The 20769-nt window shown below is 36.1% G+C and overlaps 2 protein-coding genes and 1 pseudogene across 2 annotated transcripts; 1 reads left to right on the top strand and 2 right to left on the bottom strand.

The window, feature by feature from the left end:
• Positions 1 to 1582: 1582 nt before the first annotated feature.
• Positions 1583 to 4903, top strand: LOC131859725 (wall-associated receptor kinase 17-like; annotated as a pseudogene).
• Positions 4904 to 17591: 12688 nt separating this feature from the next.
• LOC131050844 (putative disease resistance protein At3g14460) lies at positions 17592 to 19637 on the bottom strand. Its single transcript, XM_057985138.2, has one exon. The coding sequence runs from the start codon at positions 19493 to 19495 to the stop codon at positions 17732 to 17734; it is 1764 nt and encodes a 587-aa protein (XP_057841121.2). The 5' UTR covers positions 19496 to 19637; the 3' UTR covers positions 17592 to 17731.
• Positions 19635 to 20438, bottom strand: LOC131860004 (putative disease resistance protein RGA4). Its single transcript, XM_059214344.1, has one exon. It carries the CDS (start codon positions 20436 to 20438, stop codon positions 19635 to 19637), a length of 804 nt encoding a protein of 267 aa, XP_059070327.1.
• Between the last annotated feature and the right edge of the window lie 331 nt (positions 20439 to 20769).

Below are 20769 nucleotides of genomic sequence, written 5' to 3'. Positions count from 1 at the left end.
AATATAATATTATTTTCATTAATTTATAATCAATATTTAAAATATATACTCATTATTCAAATTTATATGACAATTTTCTATTGCTTTCTATGTTATAATTATTCTTTTTATTTAATTCAATATAAAAAATAAAATAAAAAATCAACTTCAATATTATGTTATATTGAAACGATCATAGTTTTTCAAAAAAAAATTCTTCATTATAGAAAATTCTTTGGAAACTGCATATAGTAGTGTGGACCATATTTTTGAATGGTATAGTTTGAAATTCATTTTTTGTTGAACTTAGAGTGTTGGTGAAATAATTGTTTTAACATTAAATTGAAATATCTGTATTTTTAGTATGATTATAATCATTTATTATTATGTGTGTGCCTCAATTTTTTGATCTACCTATATCTTAGGATCCCTCTATATTGTTTTGCATTTAAGGAGACCAACCTTTCCTCTATGTTCATTGTATTTGCCTATTCATCTCAGGGAATCCTGTAATGAAAGGGCTCCTTCGCCTCAAGAATCTTGTTGTGAAAGGGCTCCAAGATCTCCTAAATCTTTTTTTTTTTGGTGGGGGGGGTGGTTGCAAAACCATTTCAAAAATGGAGGGTGAGATCTCAAATTCTTTTGATATAAAAACTTAATAAAAAATCATTTAACTATATAAGCACATTCCATTGTTCCAAAAGATTTAATTTTCTTTCAAACTCTTTTGTTTAATAATCATGTTTCTTTATTTAATTAAATTATAAACGATCTATTTTTTAATTTAGAGAGAACTTACAATATATGAAACTCTCTATATTTGAGACACCTAAGTGTACTTCAAATATGAGGTATATATAACCCTACTCCTTAAAGATCAGAACTTAAAATATAAAGTGTATGCAATCCTACTCCTTAAACATCTCAACTTCAAATATAAAGTATATATAACCCTACTCCTTAAAGATCTGAATTTGTGAAAACTCTTTTTATAAAGAACAAATTCTTAAAAAAATTAAAAAAAAACTTATAAAACTAGTGACTATTTAAGGCACTGTTAGCATGGGGCAAACCTGTTCCTTTGGATTGTAAGCTTGGGCCCATGCGCCCAGGTGGATTTTGTCGCCTTGTGTCTGCACCCACGCCCCCTCTTTCCTGCAACCACGTTAAAACACGCCTGCGGGATCCTCTCTACTTCGAAAAATGATAAAAAGGGATACGGAATTCAAGACGTCGTCTCTACAACTCCATCAGAGAAATACACGCTGGTCTGCTGTGAGCTTAGTACAATAATTCACTCTAAAGCTTTAATGCTCAAAACATCTTTTTTCAAGAAAATATGTTTTCCACTGCACGACTTGACTTTGTTTCAGAGCTCACATGGCGAGTGGTCTGTTAATTTGATGAAAATAAAAGGACCCACTCTGGGAAACTGCTGCGAGATGATCATCACCATGTGAGAAATCCGTGTAAAATAGAGACGCGTTACAGCTGTATTTTAACAGTGAAATGCGTAAATTGTAAGCAAGGCCACGTAATTTTCTTACGAGCTTTCGCTTTCAAACTATACTTTGAATAAGAACCCAAGAACCCAACCCTGAAAAGCACCATTAGAAATTCAGGGTATTGTAGAAATTCATAGTTCATTTTTCTTTGGCCTTTACGTAGTGTGATAAAATTATTGCTTCCACTATTCCGGCAATATATTATGCTTAATTGAAAAAAATCACCGTGAAGAATTGTCGTTGAGGGGTAGATTTTTCGCAGAGTCTTCTGCAGTCAACCATGCTATTTGCTATTTATTTCAAACCGGTTTTCGTTATTTAACATCGTTTTGTTATTGCTATTGTGATAATCATTGAGTAGCCGGTTTCGCTCAAGCAGAAGATGTTGCAGATGTATTGCGGAGTTGTCGTTCGCTTTGTAATAAGTCTCTGTTTGATGGGCTTTACTGCTGCAAAATGTGTTCCTGAAATGTGTGGTTCGATGAAGGTTAGTTACTCTTTTTGGCTTCAAAATTCTCATTGTGGCTTCCCTGGTTTTCAGATCAATTGCACTAAGGATGAAGATGGGATGATGTCTCCAAAACTTCTTACCGAAAGGGGTCAAGATTATTCTGATCTAAGTCCGGTTTATTATAAGATTTTGGATATCAATTATATGGGTCACCTAGTCATAAATTCGACCTCTCTCAAAGCCCAGTCATGTACCGATAATACCTCAAAGGTAGAGTTATTGCAGCTACCTGTTAATGGACCTTTTGCAATTTCCATGTCCAATAAGTTTGTGGTTATTGGCTGCAACACAATCGGTACCTACAGATATAATGATTGGGGAGAGGCGAGATGTGTATCAACATGTGTCTCTCAAATTAATCCACCATACTGCCGCTATGGCTGTGGTGAAATGACCCTTCCAGATAATTGGAAGTGGTTGAATTTCTCAGGTGGAGGTATATTTCGCTTAAATGAATTTGCAGGGAGACTATGTGGCTTCTCCACCATGTTGGACCCATCTACATTCAAAGTGGTAGATAACACAACAAACCTCTTCTGGGGCAAAGGTAGGAAGGCTCATTATGGCCTCCGCCTTAACTGGGGTGTCAGCCTTCAGAATTGCTCCATGGCTAAAGCAACTGTCAATTATTCTTGCTCCTCAAAGGCAGAATGCATCGATTCTCCGTCAGGAAAGGGGCACGTATGCAAATGTCTCCCTGGATATGAAGGAAATGGTTACTCTAACGGCACTGATTGCACAGGTAGGAAGTATGCATTTTTCTTATTTATAATTATCTTTGGCATCATGTGTTCTCTTTCATAATCATTTCTTTTTGAAATCTCAAGCCTCCTAATCATAGTGATGATGACTTTTCAGACATAGACGAGTGCAGTGATAAACTGATGAATAAGTGCTTTGGAACAGAAGGAGGAGGAATATGCCTTAATTTGCCAGGTTCCTACAATTGTTCCTGTGCAAAGGGTTATGAAGGAGATGGTTACTCCAGTGGCACTAATTGCAAAGGTATATTGATCTCCGCACTTTTCCTAACAACAACCGTAGCTTTTCTTTTATAATCATTTCTTTTTAAAATCCCAAAGCTGATAACCAAAATGATGATGAATGTTCAGACATAGACGAATGTAGTCATACAAACATGAATATGTGCGTTGAAGAAAAGGAAGGAGGAATGTGTCGTAATTTGGCAGGTTCCTACAGTTGCTCCTGTGCAAAGGGTTATAAGGGAGATGGCTTTCGAAACGGGACAAGGTGTAAGCCTGAAAGGTCAAACAAAACTGTTATGTTTGCAGCTATAGGTGACCATGCGTCCATCTAATGTCTTTAATGCAGTTTTTTTCTAATATAAAATATTTTTAGTGCACAGTTAATAACAAGTTCTGTTGGGTGTGTGCACAGGCTCTGTTTTTGCATTCATTGGTGTTTCTTTAGGAGTGGGTGCGTTAGTATGGTGGCTGACAATGCGTTACCAGAAACATGCGAGGGAAGGGAACTTCAGATGCAATGGAGGAATTTTGCTAAAGAAAATCCTAGCACAAGCAAAACAGACGGACGTGAAAAAATTCAGGATTTTTTCTGAAGATGAGCTTAAGAGGGCCTCCCAAAATTATTCAATGAAGCTTGGAAAAGGTGGTTCAAGCATGGTATACAAAGGCATCCTTCCAGATGGCAAAACTGTGGCTATTAAAAAGTTCAAGGAATTTCACGATGGAGTGGAAGACGAGGAATTCATGGAGCCTTTTATAAATGAAATCGTGTTGTCTGGGGTCTTAATCACGAAAACATCGTGAGCTTAGTTGGATGTTGCCTAGAAACACGATCTCCTCTTCTTGTATACGAATTCATTGAGGGGGGAACAATTTTTCATCAGCTGCAGCTCGGCAATTTGTCCTGGGAGAGTCGCCTCCAGATTGCGATGGGTAGTGCAGATGCTTTGACATATCTGCATTCAGAATTAGAGCACCCCATTATTCACCGAGACGTAAAATCATCTAATATTCTTCTCGGCGAAGGCGACACTCCAAAAGTTGCAGATTTTGGAATGTCTCGGCTACTGTGTGGGAACGATACGCACCTCACCACCAATATAATGAGCACCTGCGGTTACATGGATCCTGAATACTTTAGCACTGGCGTACTTAATGAAATGAGTGACGTCTACAGCTTCGGTGTATTCCTAGCGGAGCTTCTCACAGGTCAAAAACCTGTGTCTTCTGAAAGACCTCAACAGGAAAAGCTCTTATCTAAGCTTTTTCTTTCCAAATTTAAGGACAACTGTTTGACTGATATTTTGGATCCAAACGTGAAGAAAGTAAAGAACCAGGGTCAGGTGACTGCTGTGGCAAGTTTAGCTGAAGAATGTCTTTGTCCGGAAGGAAGTGGAAGACCCTCCATGGGAGATGTAAAGATTAAGCTTGAGATGTTAGGAGGTTTCCCAAGACCCGCCACATCGATTTCATGTTTAAACATCCACAAAGACCAAACTTCAAGTGCGACTTAAAGTGGTTCAACAGTTTCAGCACACAAAATGTCTAGGGTGCATGGAAGCTGATCTTGATTTAGTTTTTCATATATTTTAGGAGGTGCATCTGTAGTCTAAAAACATAGCATGTCTCTACAACTTAGTTATTATTATCTATTGAAATAGGGGTTCTGTACCGATACCTCATGATAAATCTGCGAGGTCTACGACGTGGAGGTCTGTTCTTAGGTTTTCTTCTTTTACTTCTGTTGTGTCTTTATATGGGTGGTCAGTTCTTCTTTCCTTTTCTCTTTTTGGTTGTTGTGTGGGTTTGTTAGTTCTTCTTTCCTTTCTTCTTTTTGGTTGTTGTGTGGGTTTGTTGTTACAAAATTTTTGTTCTAGTTATGCAGGTTTGTTGACAGTAAATATTTTACTGTAATTTATTGTAATGGGTTCAATATTTTTTTTAAATTTTTTTTATCTTTTATCAAAATAAAATAAATTTATGAAAAAATTAAAAATGTTTGATAGATTTTTTAATATCAATATTGTTATTTGTTCGGGTTATAATTCTTTATCCATTACTTGAAATTTAAAGTTCAATTTATAGAAAGCTTAAATCATGGATTAATATAAAATTGAATAAAATTTTTAAGGTGATTCATTTCTTGGCTTCCAATTCTTACATAGAAGAGTAGAAGCTCATAGTTGTCATGTCATAGCCTAGTTCCTAGATATGATTTGTTTAACAAGTTGTGAATGGTTTTGTGATGATTTTAGTTGTAAGTAAAATTAAATAACATTCTCCTTTGGTTTAATTAATGTGTTCTTATCCGTATATAAATTTCTAATGCTTGATTGTAACATAATTTCCTAACCTTGAATCTCTACATATAACCTCAACTTATATTTAAAATTGTGTTTTCTTGTGTGAGAGATTCTAATGTTATAATAGGATAACCAAATTACTCATGAGATGAGACCATTAAAACAAAATTGAAATGCACAACTTGGAAAATTGGATTGAGAATTCAAAATAAATAGAAATAAACTAGGACTAAGAGATAGAAACAAAAGATTGATGCAGCTAGAATTTTATTGAACTATTGTCAAAAATGGACAAGAGAAGAGTTCTAGAGCCTATAGACCATAAATGACTAGACAAGAGTTATAGAATTATAAGTTTAAATGTTTTTAGATTTCAGGAAATTTGTCATAGATTTCAAGAAATAAAGTGGATGTTTGGATAAAGGTATTAGACAAAATCAAATAGTGCTAATAGCAAGATATTTGCACAAGATAATAACAAATGGTAGGAATTCTAAGTGTACAAATCAAATCCAACTGTCTTTTCAAGGGATACAAACCTTCAATTCTATAGACTACATAGTTCATCACATACACCAAACATTATAGATAGAGACAAGGAAATGATTACAGAAATCATTTATTCTAGGTGTATGGAAAGATAGAGAAGATAGACAAAACAAAACTCAATCATATATACAAAATAATTATGATGACACGTATAAGATGTAGAGTGTTTGATGAAAGCTCTAGCAAAATATGAAACTTATTAGATGATTGGACAAAGACATTAGATAATAATAAATAGAATGGGGGTCTAGATAATGGGGAAAAATAACATTATATAGTACTAATGTTTGGATAGAAGACAAAAACAATAGAAAATAGTAGGCATGTGTCAACTTAGAATGCCTTCAACTTTTTTGGGATGCTCTACCTTGATCTCCTCTTAATTTCTCTAAGGCTACACCAATTGTTGAAAATCCATAGATTCTTCCATACTTCACCTATAAAAAAACATCCATTTAAAAGAGACTTTACAAATAAAAAATTTAATGGGGAACTTAACTTGGTCAACATATTTGAGGGTATTCCAACATAATCCACATGCATAAAATATGATAGCAAATATGTATCGAATCTATAATATGAAAATTACAATAGTAACAAGAAAAATAAACCACTATGGAAAGAAAATAGCAACAAAGAGGAAAAATAAGACACAAAAAGATGGAAAATCTACAAATAAAAAAGACACTAGAGAGAATTACAAAGGCTTGGATTGTTCATGGGAAATTCTAGGACAATCTACATGCAAGCTTGAAAGGGAATAAGAGGCTAGAAAGATATAATATAAGAGGGAATATAGGTTGATTAGAGTACACATGGATGACCATAAACTTAAAAATGACCTATTCTTGAGAGGCTAGGTAAGAATTTATAGCCACCATTTTATAAACTTAAGCTCATATATATGATATACCTACAAAGAAATTGAAATATTAAACAAGAGAAAATACAAAGTGTTTTTGGACAAGAAAATAAAATCTTTATGATGAAACAACATGGGAGAGGGTTCAATAGTAGTGTTTTAATGTTTTTTGGGAAAGAGGAGGATAGAATCACAATAAAAGATCATTTATGACGCTCAGATAAAATATTAGTAGTAGAACTTGTAAAAGACTAACCCATCATTTTCCCATCAATAGGTGGCGTGATAAATAATTTAAATATTTTTTCATGGTAGAGGGTAAATCAATGGAAATGGGGGACTAAAAAAGGGTCTTAAGTGGACATTGTTTTTCTATATAATGGGGTGGAAATATGATTCACTAGCTTAGCTATGTAAACAATAAATTAACCTATTTTCCAAGCAACTTTAACATTAAAGAGGAGTGAGATCAATAGATACAACCTCCTTTATGTGAAAAGGGTTGAATGGTAATTGGATTCCACCTCTCTTTGTTTGAATTGAATTGGATACTAAAAGTATAAAAAATGAATGCTAGATCTAGGGCTGAAGATAGAAATTTGACATAAATTTAAATAAATAAGCAATTGCAGATTTGATATGAAGTTGTAATCATAGATCTAAAATGAGGAAGATGAATGTAACCTATGATTGGAATCTAAACCTAAAAAATAAGGACAATGGAGCTTCATGCGACCTTGTCCATGGAATGTTGGATGCGAAAAAAAATTATTTCAAAATTAGAATGTTGCTCAGAATCTACCCCAAAATTTTTATGGAATTTTTTTTGACAAAGGAGTGTGGAGTGAACCTTTCCTCCTCTTTTTGTTCCTATAAAATTTGGATCTAATTGTCATTGTCTACTCTGCCTAATTCTATATTTATAGCTCTTGAACCTATAACCTACACCTACAAAAGAGATAAAAATGTTGAGGATAGGGGTTTTCCTTCTTAGGAAAATGGTGTCTCAACCTTGCAATAATAAAAGGTTATTGTTGATAAATGAGCATGGGGGATATTTGTCATTGTAAATCTTGACCACTTATAATAAGGTCGTAGATCTAAGGTGGATATTTTGTGCACTTTGTTTCCCCTATAAGGCAACCCTATTTTATAGGGGCATTGTATTACGACTGGGTATTGTGATGTATTCAAAGAGTCTGATAGTTGTTGAGTTATCTCTGGAACTCATTGGTGGTACTCCTGTAAAAAGATTGCTCTACAAGTATAATATAATATGTTGTTGATTTCTAGAATAACATATTGGGCGGATTTTGGAGTGTAGATTTTTTCTTCTGAAAGGATTTTACCATGTAAATCACTATGTTGTAGTATGCATGTTATTTATGTTTAATTTTGTTAAGTTTTTGTAACTGTTGTAATGATCTATAAAAATGTTTGCATTACCATCCTCTCAAGGTTAGTGTAGGAAGTTGTTCTGCTTCTTAAATTCCTTACATTCCTATGTCAAATCCTGAGTTTGTAATTAACCCTTAAAATAAATTGAAATAGCTAAAGTATATGTTGAATGGTATACCTCAGATCTACTATAGATGTTTGAAGGTTGATTATGCAATACTATTTGAATATGATCACAAGTGTTGATGTAATAACATGACATGATATGACAAGATATGAATGATATAATCTTGAAACATATGCTTGCATGAAGATTGATGTAATTTTTTGCTCCATGATGTGCAGATCTTCAACAAGGCTTGAAGAAAATGATGGATGAAATCTCACCTTAATGCTTAAAGATGATAGTGCTTGAAGGTGGATGTGAATTGAATGTAGTTGATGAATGTGGATTGTCAAAATAAATTAGAAGAATGCTCTTGTATAGGGTTCTCAAGGTATTTCCCTAATTAGACCAACCTACAATAGTCAAATTGAGACATCATAATCTAAAACCAAATGGTGGGAAAGATGCACCAGGATATTCAAATTTGGGCCTGATTTGGGAGGACACTTGGGTACCCCAGGTACCACTATCTAGGAAAAGGATACTCTAAGCACCCTTATCCAAGACAAGGGCTCCCCATGCACCTTTTCCCACCCAAAACAAGGTGAATAGGTCAGAGATATGATGCACATAGCTTGAGATAGAGTTTCAAACCAACATGTGAACATATAACATTAGTTATGACGTAAAAGGCCATAAAGGCCCTATTGTACTAAATTCTAGTTCCTTTGATATAATCGAGTCTTGTAAGAATACAAAAATCCAAATCTCCCAAGCCGAATATTTAAGGCTCAATCCTAAAGAATTTGACAAAATGCTTAAATATGTCAAAGAGGGAGCCTATCACCCCAATGCAATGCCCAGTTATCTTGTGATAATGAAGTCAGTGTAGAGGAACAAGTTTGCGCTAATTCTGAAGATGACTCTCCTTGTTTCCAAGACCCTTTAGCTAAACCAAAGCCCTTCTATGTCTCTCTGTTTATTGTGGGCTTTAGATTAAGCAACTACATTATTGACTCTGGTTCTTCTAAGAATGTAATTCCTGCTCAAGTAGCCCAAGCTTTAGGTTTATCTATTACCTCTTCCCAAGGAAAATTGTACTCTATGGATGGCTCTGCAGTTCCAATCATAGGTCAAATTAAAGATGCCCAAGTAGCTCTTGTAGCTTTTCGCAAGAAAAGAGTAAAATTAATCATATTAGTGGCTGATATACCTGCCAACTATGGGATTCTACTAAGTAGGAGTTTTTGTAAAGATTTGGGAGGAAAAATCCAAATGGATCGGTTTCATGCTTTAATTCCACTTGAAGGGAAAAAGATGTTCCTTAATCTTGAGCCTAAAGCTAAATTTACTATGTTGAAGTCTAGAGACCCTAGAGCTGACATCCTATTTGTTGAAACTAATCCTGGCACCTATATGTGTTTGTCAAACCCTCATGATAATTCAGATCAAATTTCCCCTAGCCTAAAGGATGACTTATGGATATTGGAGTTTGATGGAAGTTGTGCCAATGTTGGATCAAGAGTAGGGGTAGTCTTAGTTTCACCAGATGGTTACAAGTTTCCCTACACCTTCAAATTAGAATTTGCTAATACAAATAATACTGCAAAATATGACGCTTTGCTACTTTGTTTAGTGTTAGATAAATAAAATGGGATTAAACAGTTGAAGGTTGTTGGTGATGTTCAGTTGGTTGTCAAACAAGTCAAAAAAATTATACTATGAAGAATAATTGTTTGAAACATTATAGAAACAGGGTTTGGGATTGAATTCTTTGATGCCTTCTCAATTGAATCTATCCCAAGAAGTTAGAACATAATAGCAGACTCCTTGGCTATTTCGTCCTCTCTACTCTTGCCTCATCCTAATTTTATGGATAAGACCTTCCAAGTAGAAGTAATCTACAAACCTAGTGTTCCTAATAATGTTGAGCATTGGCAGGTGTTTAATGATTACAGATAGATAATTGAATTCCTTTAGAATTCTAAATCTTTTGCTCATTGTTATTTTGAAGGGGGTGAAAATGAGAGTAATTAAGTATTGGGAGATGAGGCAAAGGAAGCAGAAATGGTGCAGTTGAAAGGAAACAAGATACCTAAAGGACTAGTCTCTCTTGAAGACCTTTTCAGTCGGCATAATCAACACCTGAAGCAAAAAAACAAGTCTATCCCTACCTCCTCAAAGTATGATCAAGTTAATATTGGGACTAAGGAAAATCCTAAGCTTGTTTGTGTTGGTAAGTGTTTCTCACCTCAAGAAAGAGAGAAACTAATCACTTTATTTCTTTGTTATCAAGATGTCTTTGCCTAGAGTTACGTTGACTTGAAGAAATTTAGAAATGGTAGCTTTCAGCATAAGATTCCTTTAAATCTTGGTGTCACACCTTTCAGGTAGAAACATCATACTTATAATCCAAAGATCGTTGATGCAATATTTGCTCAAATTGAGAACATGCCAAACGCAAAGATCATCTACCCCATTCATCATTCCACATGAGTGGCTAATATTGTTCCTATCAGGAAGAAGAATGGAGAAATAAGGATATGTGTTGATTTCAGAAATCTGAATAAAGCCTCTTTAAAGGATAATCATCCCTTACCTATCATGGGCCATATTTTGCAAACAGTTGCAGGCTCAAAGATGATGTATATTCTTGATAGCTTCTCAAGTTATAACGAGGTTGAAGTAGCTCCTGAGGATGAACATAAAACCACTTTCACCACTCCTATTGGAGTATTTGCTTATCATAGAATGCCATTTGGTCTTATCAATGCTGGTTCCACCTTCCAGAGGTCCATGAACCTATATTTTGGAGATTTAAAAAGTAAGATCATTATGATTTATTTGGATGATCTAACAGTTTTCTCTAAGAATAGAGCTAATCATTTGCATGATTTGGAAGTTGTTCTACAGTGGTGCAGAGTGGAAGGAATCTCTTTAAATCCTAAGAAGCTCGCATTTTCTGTAACCGAGGGAGAACTCTTGGGTCATATTGTCTCAAAGGAAGGAATCAAGATCGACCCTGAAATAGTAAAGGTAATTATAGAGTTGAGCAAAACCCGTAAACAAAGATGGTATTAGATTTTTCTTTGGTAAAGTGAATTTCTTGAGAAGGTTTGTTCTTGATTTTGCTAAGTTGACTAAGCCTATCACAGAAATGATGAAGAATCGTCCCTCCTTTAAATGGAGCTCTAAAGAAAAGTAGTCTTTTGAAGACATCAAAGTGGCGATTGCAAATGCACCCACCTTGGTATATCCTGATTTTTCTAAAGGTTTCATTATATACTCATACACCTCAGACATATCTTGTATGCTATATTATTGCAAAGGAATGAACAAGTTATTGAAGACCCAATATCTTTTATGAGTATCCCTCTGAAGAAGTATGAGATGAATTATTCTCCTCTTGAGAAACATTCTTATGTTGTAGTCAAATCTCTTAAGAGCTTAACATATTATATTCTACATTCTCATGTTGTTGTTTTTGTGTCGAAGACAGTTGTGAAAAGTATTCTTACTCAGCAGAAGATTGGGTGTAATAAAAGAGGCTTTTGGATAGCTAAAGTGTAAGAGTATGATGTACATAACAAACCTACTACTTTGGTTAGGGGAAAGGACTTGGCGAAAATAATTACAGAAAGCAAACCCTATGAGGAATAAAGTCTCCCATTGGTGTTGTTTACTAGCACAAGGGATGAAAGGTTCTCAGGTGTATCATACTTCTTAATGTATGGAGATTTCCCCCCTCATTTATCCCCAAAGGTATAAAGGAATTTGAAACTCAGGGATAGGATATACATCCTTTGGGAAGGAAAACTGTATAAAAGAGGAGTTGATGACACTTTCTTGAGGTCTATAGACAAGCAACAATAGAAGAAGTTAGAATTATTTCACAATGAGGTTTGTGGTGGTCATTTCTCTACTTTTGTAACAGCTTTCAAGATTCTTCGCCAGAAGTACTATTGGCCAGGTATGTTCAAAGATATATATGAATGGGTATCTAAATGTGAAAAGTGTACCATGTTTACTGGTAGATCCCATTTGGTTGCATTACCCCCGATACCTGTTGTAATCAATGAGCCTTTCCAACAATAGGGCATTGACTTTATAGGCCAAATCAATCCACATTCCTCTGGTGGACATATCCATATTTTGACAGCCACCAATTATTTCACCAAATGGGTAGAATAAATCCCTGTGAAACATACTACTTCTGAAGTAGTGTGCAATTTCTTGAAAGAAAATATCTTGGTAAGATTTGGAGCTCCCAAGAAAATAATTATTGATAATGATAGCTATTTCTCATAAGCTAAGATTACCCTATTTTTCTATGAAAATGGCATTAGTTTGGTGCACTCCTCAGATTACTATCCTCAAGGGAATGGACAGGCTGAGTCTAATAACAAGAATCTTGCTTCCATCATGAAGAAATTACTGGATGAGAAATAGAGGGAATGGAATATAAAGTTATATGATGCTTTGTGGGCAGATAGGGTTACATAGAAAAGGACTATAGGCATGTCTCCTTTTCAGCTTGTTTATGGGGTGGAGAGTGTTTTACCCTTGCTACTAGAACTCGCTGCACTCAATTTGTAGAAGGATATTGAAGATGAACAATTCCAATCTGCAGTGTGGAAGAGGATTATGTACCTGAATAAGTTAGAAGAGAAAAGGGATGTGGTGATAGACATAATTTGTCATCACCAACAAATGGTTAAGAATTTTTTTTACAAGAGAGCCAAGAAGAGAGATTTTACTATCAGAGACATGGTACTCATTTGGGATAAGAGAAGAGAACCAAAAGGCTTACATAAGAAGTTTGATTAATTGTGGAATGGACCTTTTCAGATCAAGAAAATCCTTGGCAATAATGATTTTTTCTTGGTTTATTTAGATGGAACTCCATTACCTCTTGCCTACAATGGGCAAGATTTGAAAATATTAAACTAAAGTAGTGTCTTTCCCCTTTGTACATTGTTTTATTTTCCTAGTTAGTCTGTTATGCTTGTTTTCTTTCATCTCTGTTGCCCAATGAATAAGGCTTAAGCCAAGTTTTCTGGATCCTCTGTGTCCTAAAATTCTTTGCCCCCATTCAGAGCCAATGTGTTACCCCTATTTTAAAATCTTAAAATTGCTCCCCTTTAGCCGTGGAGTTGGTTATTTCTCAAAATTATGTCATGTGTCGTGCCCCTTTTCTAAGTTAGTCGTGGAGTTAGAAAGTTCTTAAAGTCATTGATCATCCGATGTCTCCTATCTTGTGTTTGGTCGCTCTATCACGGGTTCTAGGAAGCTCGCAAGTCCCAATCATAGGTTCATTATTTTTCATTTTCCCCAACCAAGTGACTTGTCAAATCTTTGCTAGGTTTCGAGCGCCGCCTTTGTGTCAGGTTTTGTATGGAATCACGTTGTTTGCCTTGTCAACATGAACAATCCAAATTAAAGGACCATTTAAAGAGGCGAAGTAAATGTGGTATTTAAGGCATGTCACATTAATTAAGTACATGAATGAGGTAGTGAATGTTTTTTAAACTAGCAGAATTTAAGGCATGTCTCATCAATTTACAGGCATGCGAGACACAGTGACGGAGCTATTGAATTTTGAAACCTTTTTGCATGAGCTAGAAGTAGGAGATAGAACTCCATTGCAAGAGGAAATTGTTTAGTGTGGTTTGGCCTCTACAACTGGTTTTTCATTTGTTGTTCCCTACATAGATTTGGTTGTCACCTGCTCTAAGAGATACAACCCCGAGACTTAGGAAATTCAGTCAGAGAGTGGTAAAGTGGTCACGCGAATTAACCCTGAAAGTGTTTCTCGTGCTTTGTGCCTCCCTGAAAGAGATTCTGCTAGGAATATGTCTATTTTAGTTGGCGAGGAATATTTTGGTGCACATGATGACTTCTGCATGAATTGTATAGCCAGAAATTGGTTAAAGTTAGAAAAGGGAGGTAAGTCTCAGCTACTCACTAAGCTTAAAAGAATACATTTCAATGATGAAGTTGCAGAGGCTAGAGTCCTTTTGCACCATGTTGTGGGTAGTAGTTCCACTGAGTCTTTTGAATTCTAGATGTGTCATTTTATTCTCACTATATGTGCTCCCGAAAGCTATTTAACTGGGCCTCCATCATCAGTTTTTATTTGAATGAGCAATTGTGGAATTTCTGTTAGTCCCTTGCTTTCCGTATGTGCTCATATCTTGTTTACATCCTAGCTAGTCAAGGGTATGCCTAGATAGGTTTAGAGATTCATCACCCTTCTCCTATTTTTGCGCTTGTTTACCAGAAATTTCCTCAGCTGGCCGTACGGAAGAGTACACATTCTTTTTCCCACATCAATGATGCATTCTCAATAGGTCTAGTCAGAAAATTGGAAGGAAACCCTGGCCTACAGTTTTCTGATGTCTCTTTTGAATTTGTGATGATGTTTGGAAGCTTTTACACTCAATTCGATTGATTCTCATCTTAGAATTGGGGAGAGCCATTGAAATTTCCTTGTTTTCCCTCTGATTATATTGTGTTTTTCGAAGTCTTTCGTCAGATGTCTGTAGTAAATGTGAAATATTTGAATATGGGAAAGAGGGGATACCCTTTTCCATTGTCCACCAGTGTCTTTTGCTGTAAAACTAATGGTGTTGCCAAGGTAGTGGGAACACTCCTAGAGAAGTTTCATTTTTCATCCCTATTGGCCAGAAGCAGCTTTGACAGTAAAGGGTATGTGAGGCACCATTTGTATGGAGCTAAAGGTTATATTACACATCGTCCCAAGCTTAAAGATTTTTCGGAGGATTGTTTAAATGATGTTGAAGTATTTAAAAGAAGTTATATGAGGCTCTCCTTGCAGAAAACTCATACCCTTGGTGTCTCTTTCAATGTCCTGGATGATGTTACCAAAGACGAGGTCGTCATTGATCCATAATATCATATTGTCATTAATGTAGTCTCTTTGTAGGTTGATTGGTCTAGAGAAGAAGTTTCGGACCTGATGATTCGTATTGCTCCGATGTTAAGGAGAACATTTGATTGGCTGAATGGCAAATGGAGATAGAAGGTCAGTTCTTCCCCAAGGTCATAAATCTTCATCTCGTAGAGAGTAGGGAGTAGTTTCTTCTTCACCTATTTAGACACCTACAGTCAAGTCTACAAATAGTTAGGTGGTGATGGAGAAAAGTCGGGAGAGTCCACTGCTCGGTTGAAAAATATTTGTGAATAGGATAATCACGTTACACCACTCAAAGGAAAATCGCTCCTCTATGATTCTAAAGGTATATATCAGCAAATTGTTGATGATCAGTCTTTCTCTGCTTTTCTTGAAATCCCTTCCTCTCCTATACAAAGTACCCCAAGTGTTATTAACAGAGGATCAAAATATGAGATAACCTCTCTAGCTTGGTTGAAGACATAGGTAAAGAAAAGAAAGGTTTCCACTCTTGTCTCTACTGAAATTGACACAGTTGCATTGTTATTGAAAAGTTCCCGTAAGCCTAAGAAGCCTAAACAGATCTCTCGAATTGTCTCTAATCCTACTTCTGGCCACCAAATCTTAGAAATTGTTGATCCTGTTGGGAATACATAGATGCAAGTAACGTAATTGAGAAGGATTATTAAATCAGCCATATGGACATGGGACCCTCTACCTTAGAAGGGGATGTCTATCATGTTGACTTCTCTATTCATGCATTAATCAAGAGAGCATGGGAACAGAAGAAGAAGAATCTTGAGCTCCAATCTCAGGTGCAATCATTGAAGGATTTCATTGCATCTTTCATAAATCCTACTGTAGGAGAATCATCAAGTTCACAGGTCCAGGGGATTGATCCAGACACTATGAAGAAAGTCAAAGGTAACTTGGGGTATGCCAAAGTTGTCACTGACTGGATTGATGAAATGTATGGTGTTGGTGTGGGTTATTTCACTAAGTTCAAGATGTTGTATGTAAATATCTAGAATAAAAGAAAGGAGTTGTTAATAGAACTTGAGCAAGTCAGAAAAGAACATGGGAGTATTTTTGTGCTCTCAAAGGAAGTCATAGAGCTCATGTCATTGAGCCATGGCATATTAACCACCGAGAAAATAGTTGAATATCCTAGGGAGGTTAATCCTATTTGGTGTGATGCATTAGATTCGAAGGAGAAAATCTATTGTGACTATATTGATGATATTGATAATGCCCTGAAACATTACTTGAGTGACTTGTTGAAAATAAAAGAGAATCTTTGTGCTCTGGATGTTGATCTCATGGATAGTTTCGAGGAGAATGTGCTAGAACTTAGTGAAATGATGCGCCAATTTAAAGATAATTATCAAAAGAATGTTAGGGACCCTCAAAGCATATCCTTGGAATCCTTTAAAGTGTTGGGTCACCTACAAATACACGCCTCTACCCTTGAAACTGAGATGGATGAAATGCACAAAAATATAGTTGTTACTGATGGGTTGGTTGCAAAGTGGAGAACAAGGCTGCAAATTACCACTGTACCTAAGGACTCGAATATGGAGCTAGTTGTGAACACGTACATTGAATACAGACAAAGGATCGAAGCTCAAGAGGTGACACGTGTTGAACAGGAGGTGGAGATTGTCGAGGATGGTGAACCAGAAGCTGAATAGGTGGTGGTGGTTTCTTGTTTAATGTTTTAATAATTTTTCTTGATCATTGGACGTGAGGCCTAAAGACTTTAAATAACAATTTTCTTCAAAAAATCGTTATCTTTCATGTTTTAAATATCTAGACTTTGTTTTTTATTAGTATTTTTTGGGCAAACTTTATTTTTCTCATAAGAGCAAAAACTTTTATGCATGTGGTTATTTGCTATTTTGATATAGAAGAACTATTGGTGGCTTTCATATATTCGTAATCTTTGAATTATGGTGTGTGGTTTCTTTTGTATTCTTTGAAATGGATGTCAGTTGGTAAATTTATATTGAAGTGATGGATGATTTGAAATTTCAATTACTGTGGAATATTATCTGTGAATGGTGTTTCATAGTAGCTTTATTTTTGAAAATATGAAAAAATCTAAAAATAGTAGCTAGTATTGTGAATGCCTTTACAAAGATTTCTAGTTAAAAGTTCTTTCCTTATTTACTTTCTGGTTAAAAGCATATGAGTTGTTTATTCATTTATTGAAAATCATTAGAAGGTAGCTGCCACCTTATAAAATAAGCAGAGAATCAGTCAGTTACTGGTTAAAAGCATTGAGTTGTTTATTCATTCATTGAAAATCATTAGAAGGTAGCTGCCACCTTATAAAATAAGCAGAGAATCAGTCAGTTAATAATTTGTTAGACTGGTTCAATTGTGGTTGCATTTGTTATCTCCGTGGACGTGAGAATATAAAATTAGATGACAAATATGTTAACCAACAAATATAAATACAAATTATTACAAATATCTAATAAAAAAATAATATAAATTTTTAATTGATAAATCCTAAAAATACAATTGAAGACAATTGAAGATCTATGACAAACTATTTACATTCTAAATGTTCACCCATCTATGTCAGCACCCCACTCATGAAAACAATATGTTTTATCATTTTTTAATTATTATTTCAGGATTGGCGGTTTTAATTTTTTCCCAATATATTCCGCCTTCCTTCAACATTTCCCTCAATTCATCCTTCTCTGACAATTCAAAATTAAACTCCTTGAGTCTTTTCAGCCGCTCCAATCCCTCTCCCACTTTATTCAACTTCCTGCAACGCCATAGCTCCAACTTCTCAAGCCATGGCATCGCTCCATCCTCTATTTCTGGAAACTCCTCCAATTCAGGAAAATCATGTATAGAAAAGAAGCGGAGATGTGGAAATCCTCCTGACTTTCCAAACGCCTTTGGCACTTCTTTACATCTCCTATTTACATCCAACCACAAACTCACTAGATTGGGCATTTCTTGTAATTCTGGATAATTACTGCAATCACAATTCTGTAAATATAAGAACATGAGATTTGCGAAACAACATATCCAACTTGGCACTGCAAAATATTCTAGTCTGAGATGCTTCAAATTTCTCATTTCATTCATTCTCTCTGGAAATTGTGGAAGATCCGTTTGAGCGATCTTATTTCTTACATCAAGCCGACGCATGCTGAGCAAGGGCGCAAGGATCCCGTCTTCCATACTCTTCAACTGTGAGTCATGCTCAACTTTAAACCTTATTTCCTCAATTGCACTCATCTTGCCAAGATCCTCTAACCTTACCAAACCATCCTCTTCCCTGGACAGGGACAACCACCATTCTCCTGATATTCGCAATATTCGTAAAGACTCTAGCTTTAATAATCCCTTTGGCATTTGCTCAAATGGGCCTTCCAAATGTTGAAGACACTGAAGCTCACTAATCCATTTGGGTGCCTTTCGATCCAATTCACTGCAACGAGAGACATCAAGAAAAGAGAGATTTTTAAGACATCTGACACACTCTGGTAACCTCTTAATCTTCGTCTCTCTTAGATTCAAAACTTTGAGAAGTTTCATCTCCCCAACACAAGCAGGCAATATGGAGATATTTGTGTAGCTCAAATCCAAAACCCGCAGTACTCTCATTCCGCTAAACAACATTGCCGGAATATTTCCTCCAATTTCTGCATTGCGGGAAAGGGACAATGTGCGGACAAGTTCAGGAGAAACAAGACGTCTCTCTGAGACAACAGCCTCATCAATATCTTTCTTCGCCAAAAATAGGCGACCCCAGCGATCACCACCTGTATGTACAGAGTGCAATTTGGAAAAGGCATCTTCAACATTGAATGCACATTTATTTTCCGTGGATATAAGTATGGCCAAATCAAGTAATAAATCATGAACTTTGCAATATTTCTTCAATCTCCATTCTTCTTCCCATACTTCAACCAGACAGAGATTGCCAAGTTGATCTAAGCAGTCCCACGGGTTCTTTCCTGCCGGAATGAACCCTTCTCCCATCCATAGATATATGAGATACTCACACTCTATTGCCTCATCCTCAGGAAAAAAAGAAAGATAAGCAAAACAAGCCTTTAGATGTGCAGGCAGTGAGTGGTAACTCAATTTGAGAATATCCATGATATCCATGACATGGTCGTCGGAAGTGCCAACCTCTTCCAGCTTAGTCAACTTCGACTGCCAATCATCTGGCAATGTAGTTTTCGCCAGAGATGCTGCTGTGATTTTGATTGCAAGTGGCAATTCCCCACATTTCTTCAAGATGTTACGAGCTATCTCCTCCAGATTATCTGGCGCTCTATTTCCCTCAGACTCTGGAAATGCATAAGCACAAAACAGCTTCCAACTGTCTTCAACTGTCAAAAATTTCATCTCATAGATCTCAGCATTGAGATTTTCAAAGACCTTTCTGTTTCTTGTGCTAATCAAAATTTTGCATTGACTAGTTTCCCCAGTAGGTATGCCAAGTTTGGTTGGCAAATCACGGTCTCTATAAGTAGCTCTCCAGACATCATCTAGAAATAAGACACCTCTTCCCTTGGATAAAGCTACGAATCGTCTCTTCTGCTACCACTTCACTTACTCCACTCACATTAATGTTCTTACATAAATCTTGATCTAATTGAAAGGCCAAATCACGCTGCAACTTGGAAATAGAATAAAAGTGAGAAACTGAAAGCCATGCAGATTTCTCATACCTTTCTTTTCTACTATTGTAGACATGCCGAAGAAGATAGGTTTTGCCGATCCCCCCCATTCCAACCACTGCAATGATTGGAATTTCGGGGTTTTCCAACAAATTCACCATGCTTTCAATCTTGGACTGTATACCCACTGGTTTCGAATCCTGGACACTCCATCCCTGGGTTGTACTTGATTCTGCTTCTTCTTCTCTGCGAGGCGTAGCAGCAGGAACTATCTCCAGTTTGCTTCCCTCCTCAACAACGGAGCTCATTTTAGCTTTGACCTTTTGAATTCTTCTGCCCATTTGATGGCGATAAATCAATTGATTACAACTCAAAGTGCATGACTGAGTATTAGTGGCGTACATAGAATCCACAGCACATTCTTCAAGTATGTCCTCTGCCTCCCAGGCAATATCCCGAACTCTGTGAAGCCATTTTTTCACAGATTCCTTTTGTCCGGTTCTCTTTTCGTCAGCCTCATTTAGAAAACAATTAATTTGGTCCATTTGATCCCTCAACCCTTGAAAGTCTTCCCCGAAGTTCCGCACTATGATCACCTGATTAGCTGCTTGTTGGATGGCCATCTCACAAACTTTTCCAACAACACCACCTGCAAGCACGAATGCCATCTTCAACTCTCTTTTTGGGTTGAAAATGAGAATTCTCCTCCTGCTAATCGAGTGCCGGCAAAACTGAGAGGAAATAGGAATGAATAGAATATAATGCAAAACTAAGAGGGAATAGAATAGAATCGGTGAATGCAACTGTAACTTGGAAACCTTGGATGCAGTGTGCGTATAAGATTGCTTACAACGATATGATATATAACATCATCTTCTTCGCCTCGAAGCCACCCCTAATGAACGTGTGAAAGGAATCTTTTTTAAGAAAGCTTAGATGGATACGAACAATATGAGAAGAAGAGCAGAAAGCAGTGTAACAATTGGAGACAGCTGTAAA

This window comes from Cryptomeria japonica, chromosome 11 (genome assembly GCF_030272615.1).
Source record: "Cryptomeria japonica chromosome 11, Sugi_1.0, whole genome shotgun sequence".
NCBI lineage: Eukaryota > Viridiplantae > Streptophyta > Pinopsida > Cupressales > Cupressaceae > Cryptomeria > Cryptomeria japonica.
The sequence above is the reverse complement of the archived record's forward strand: the minus strand, read 5'-3'. Positions and strand labels throughout refer to the sequence as shown.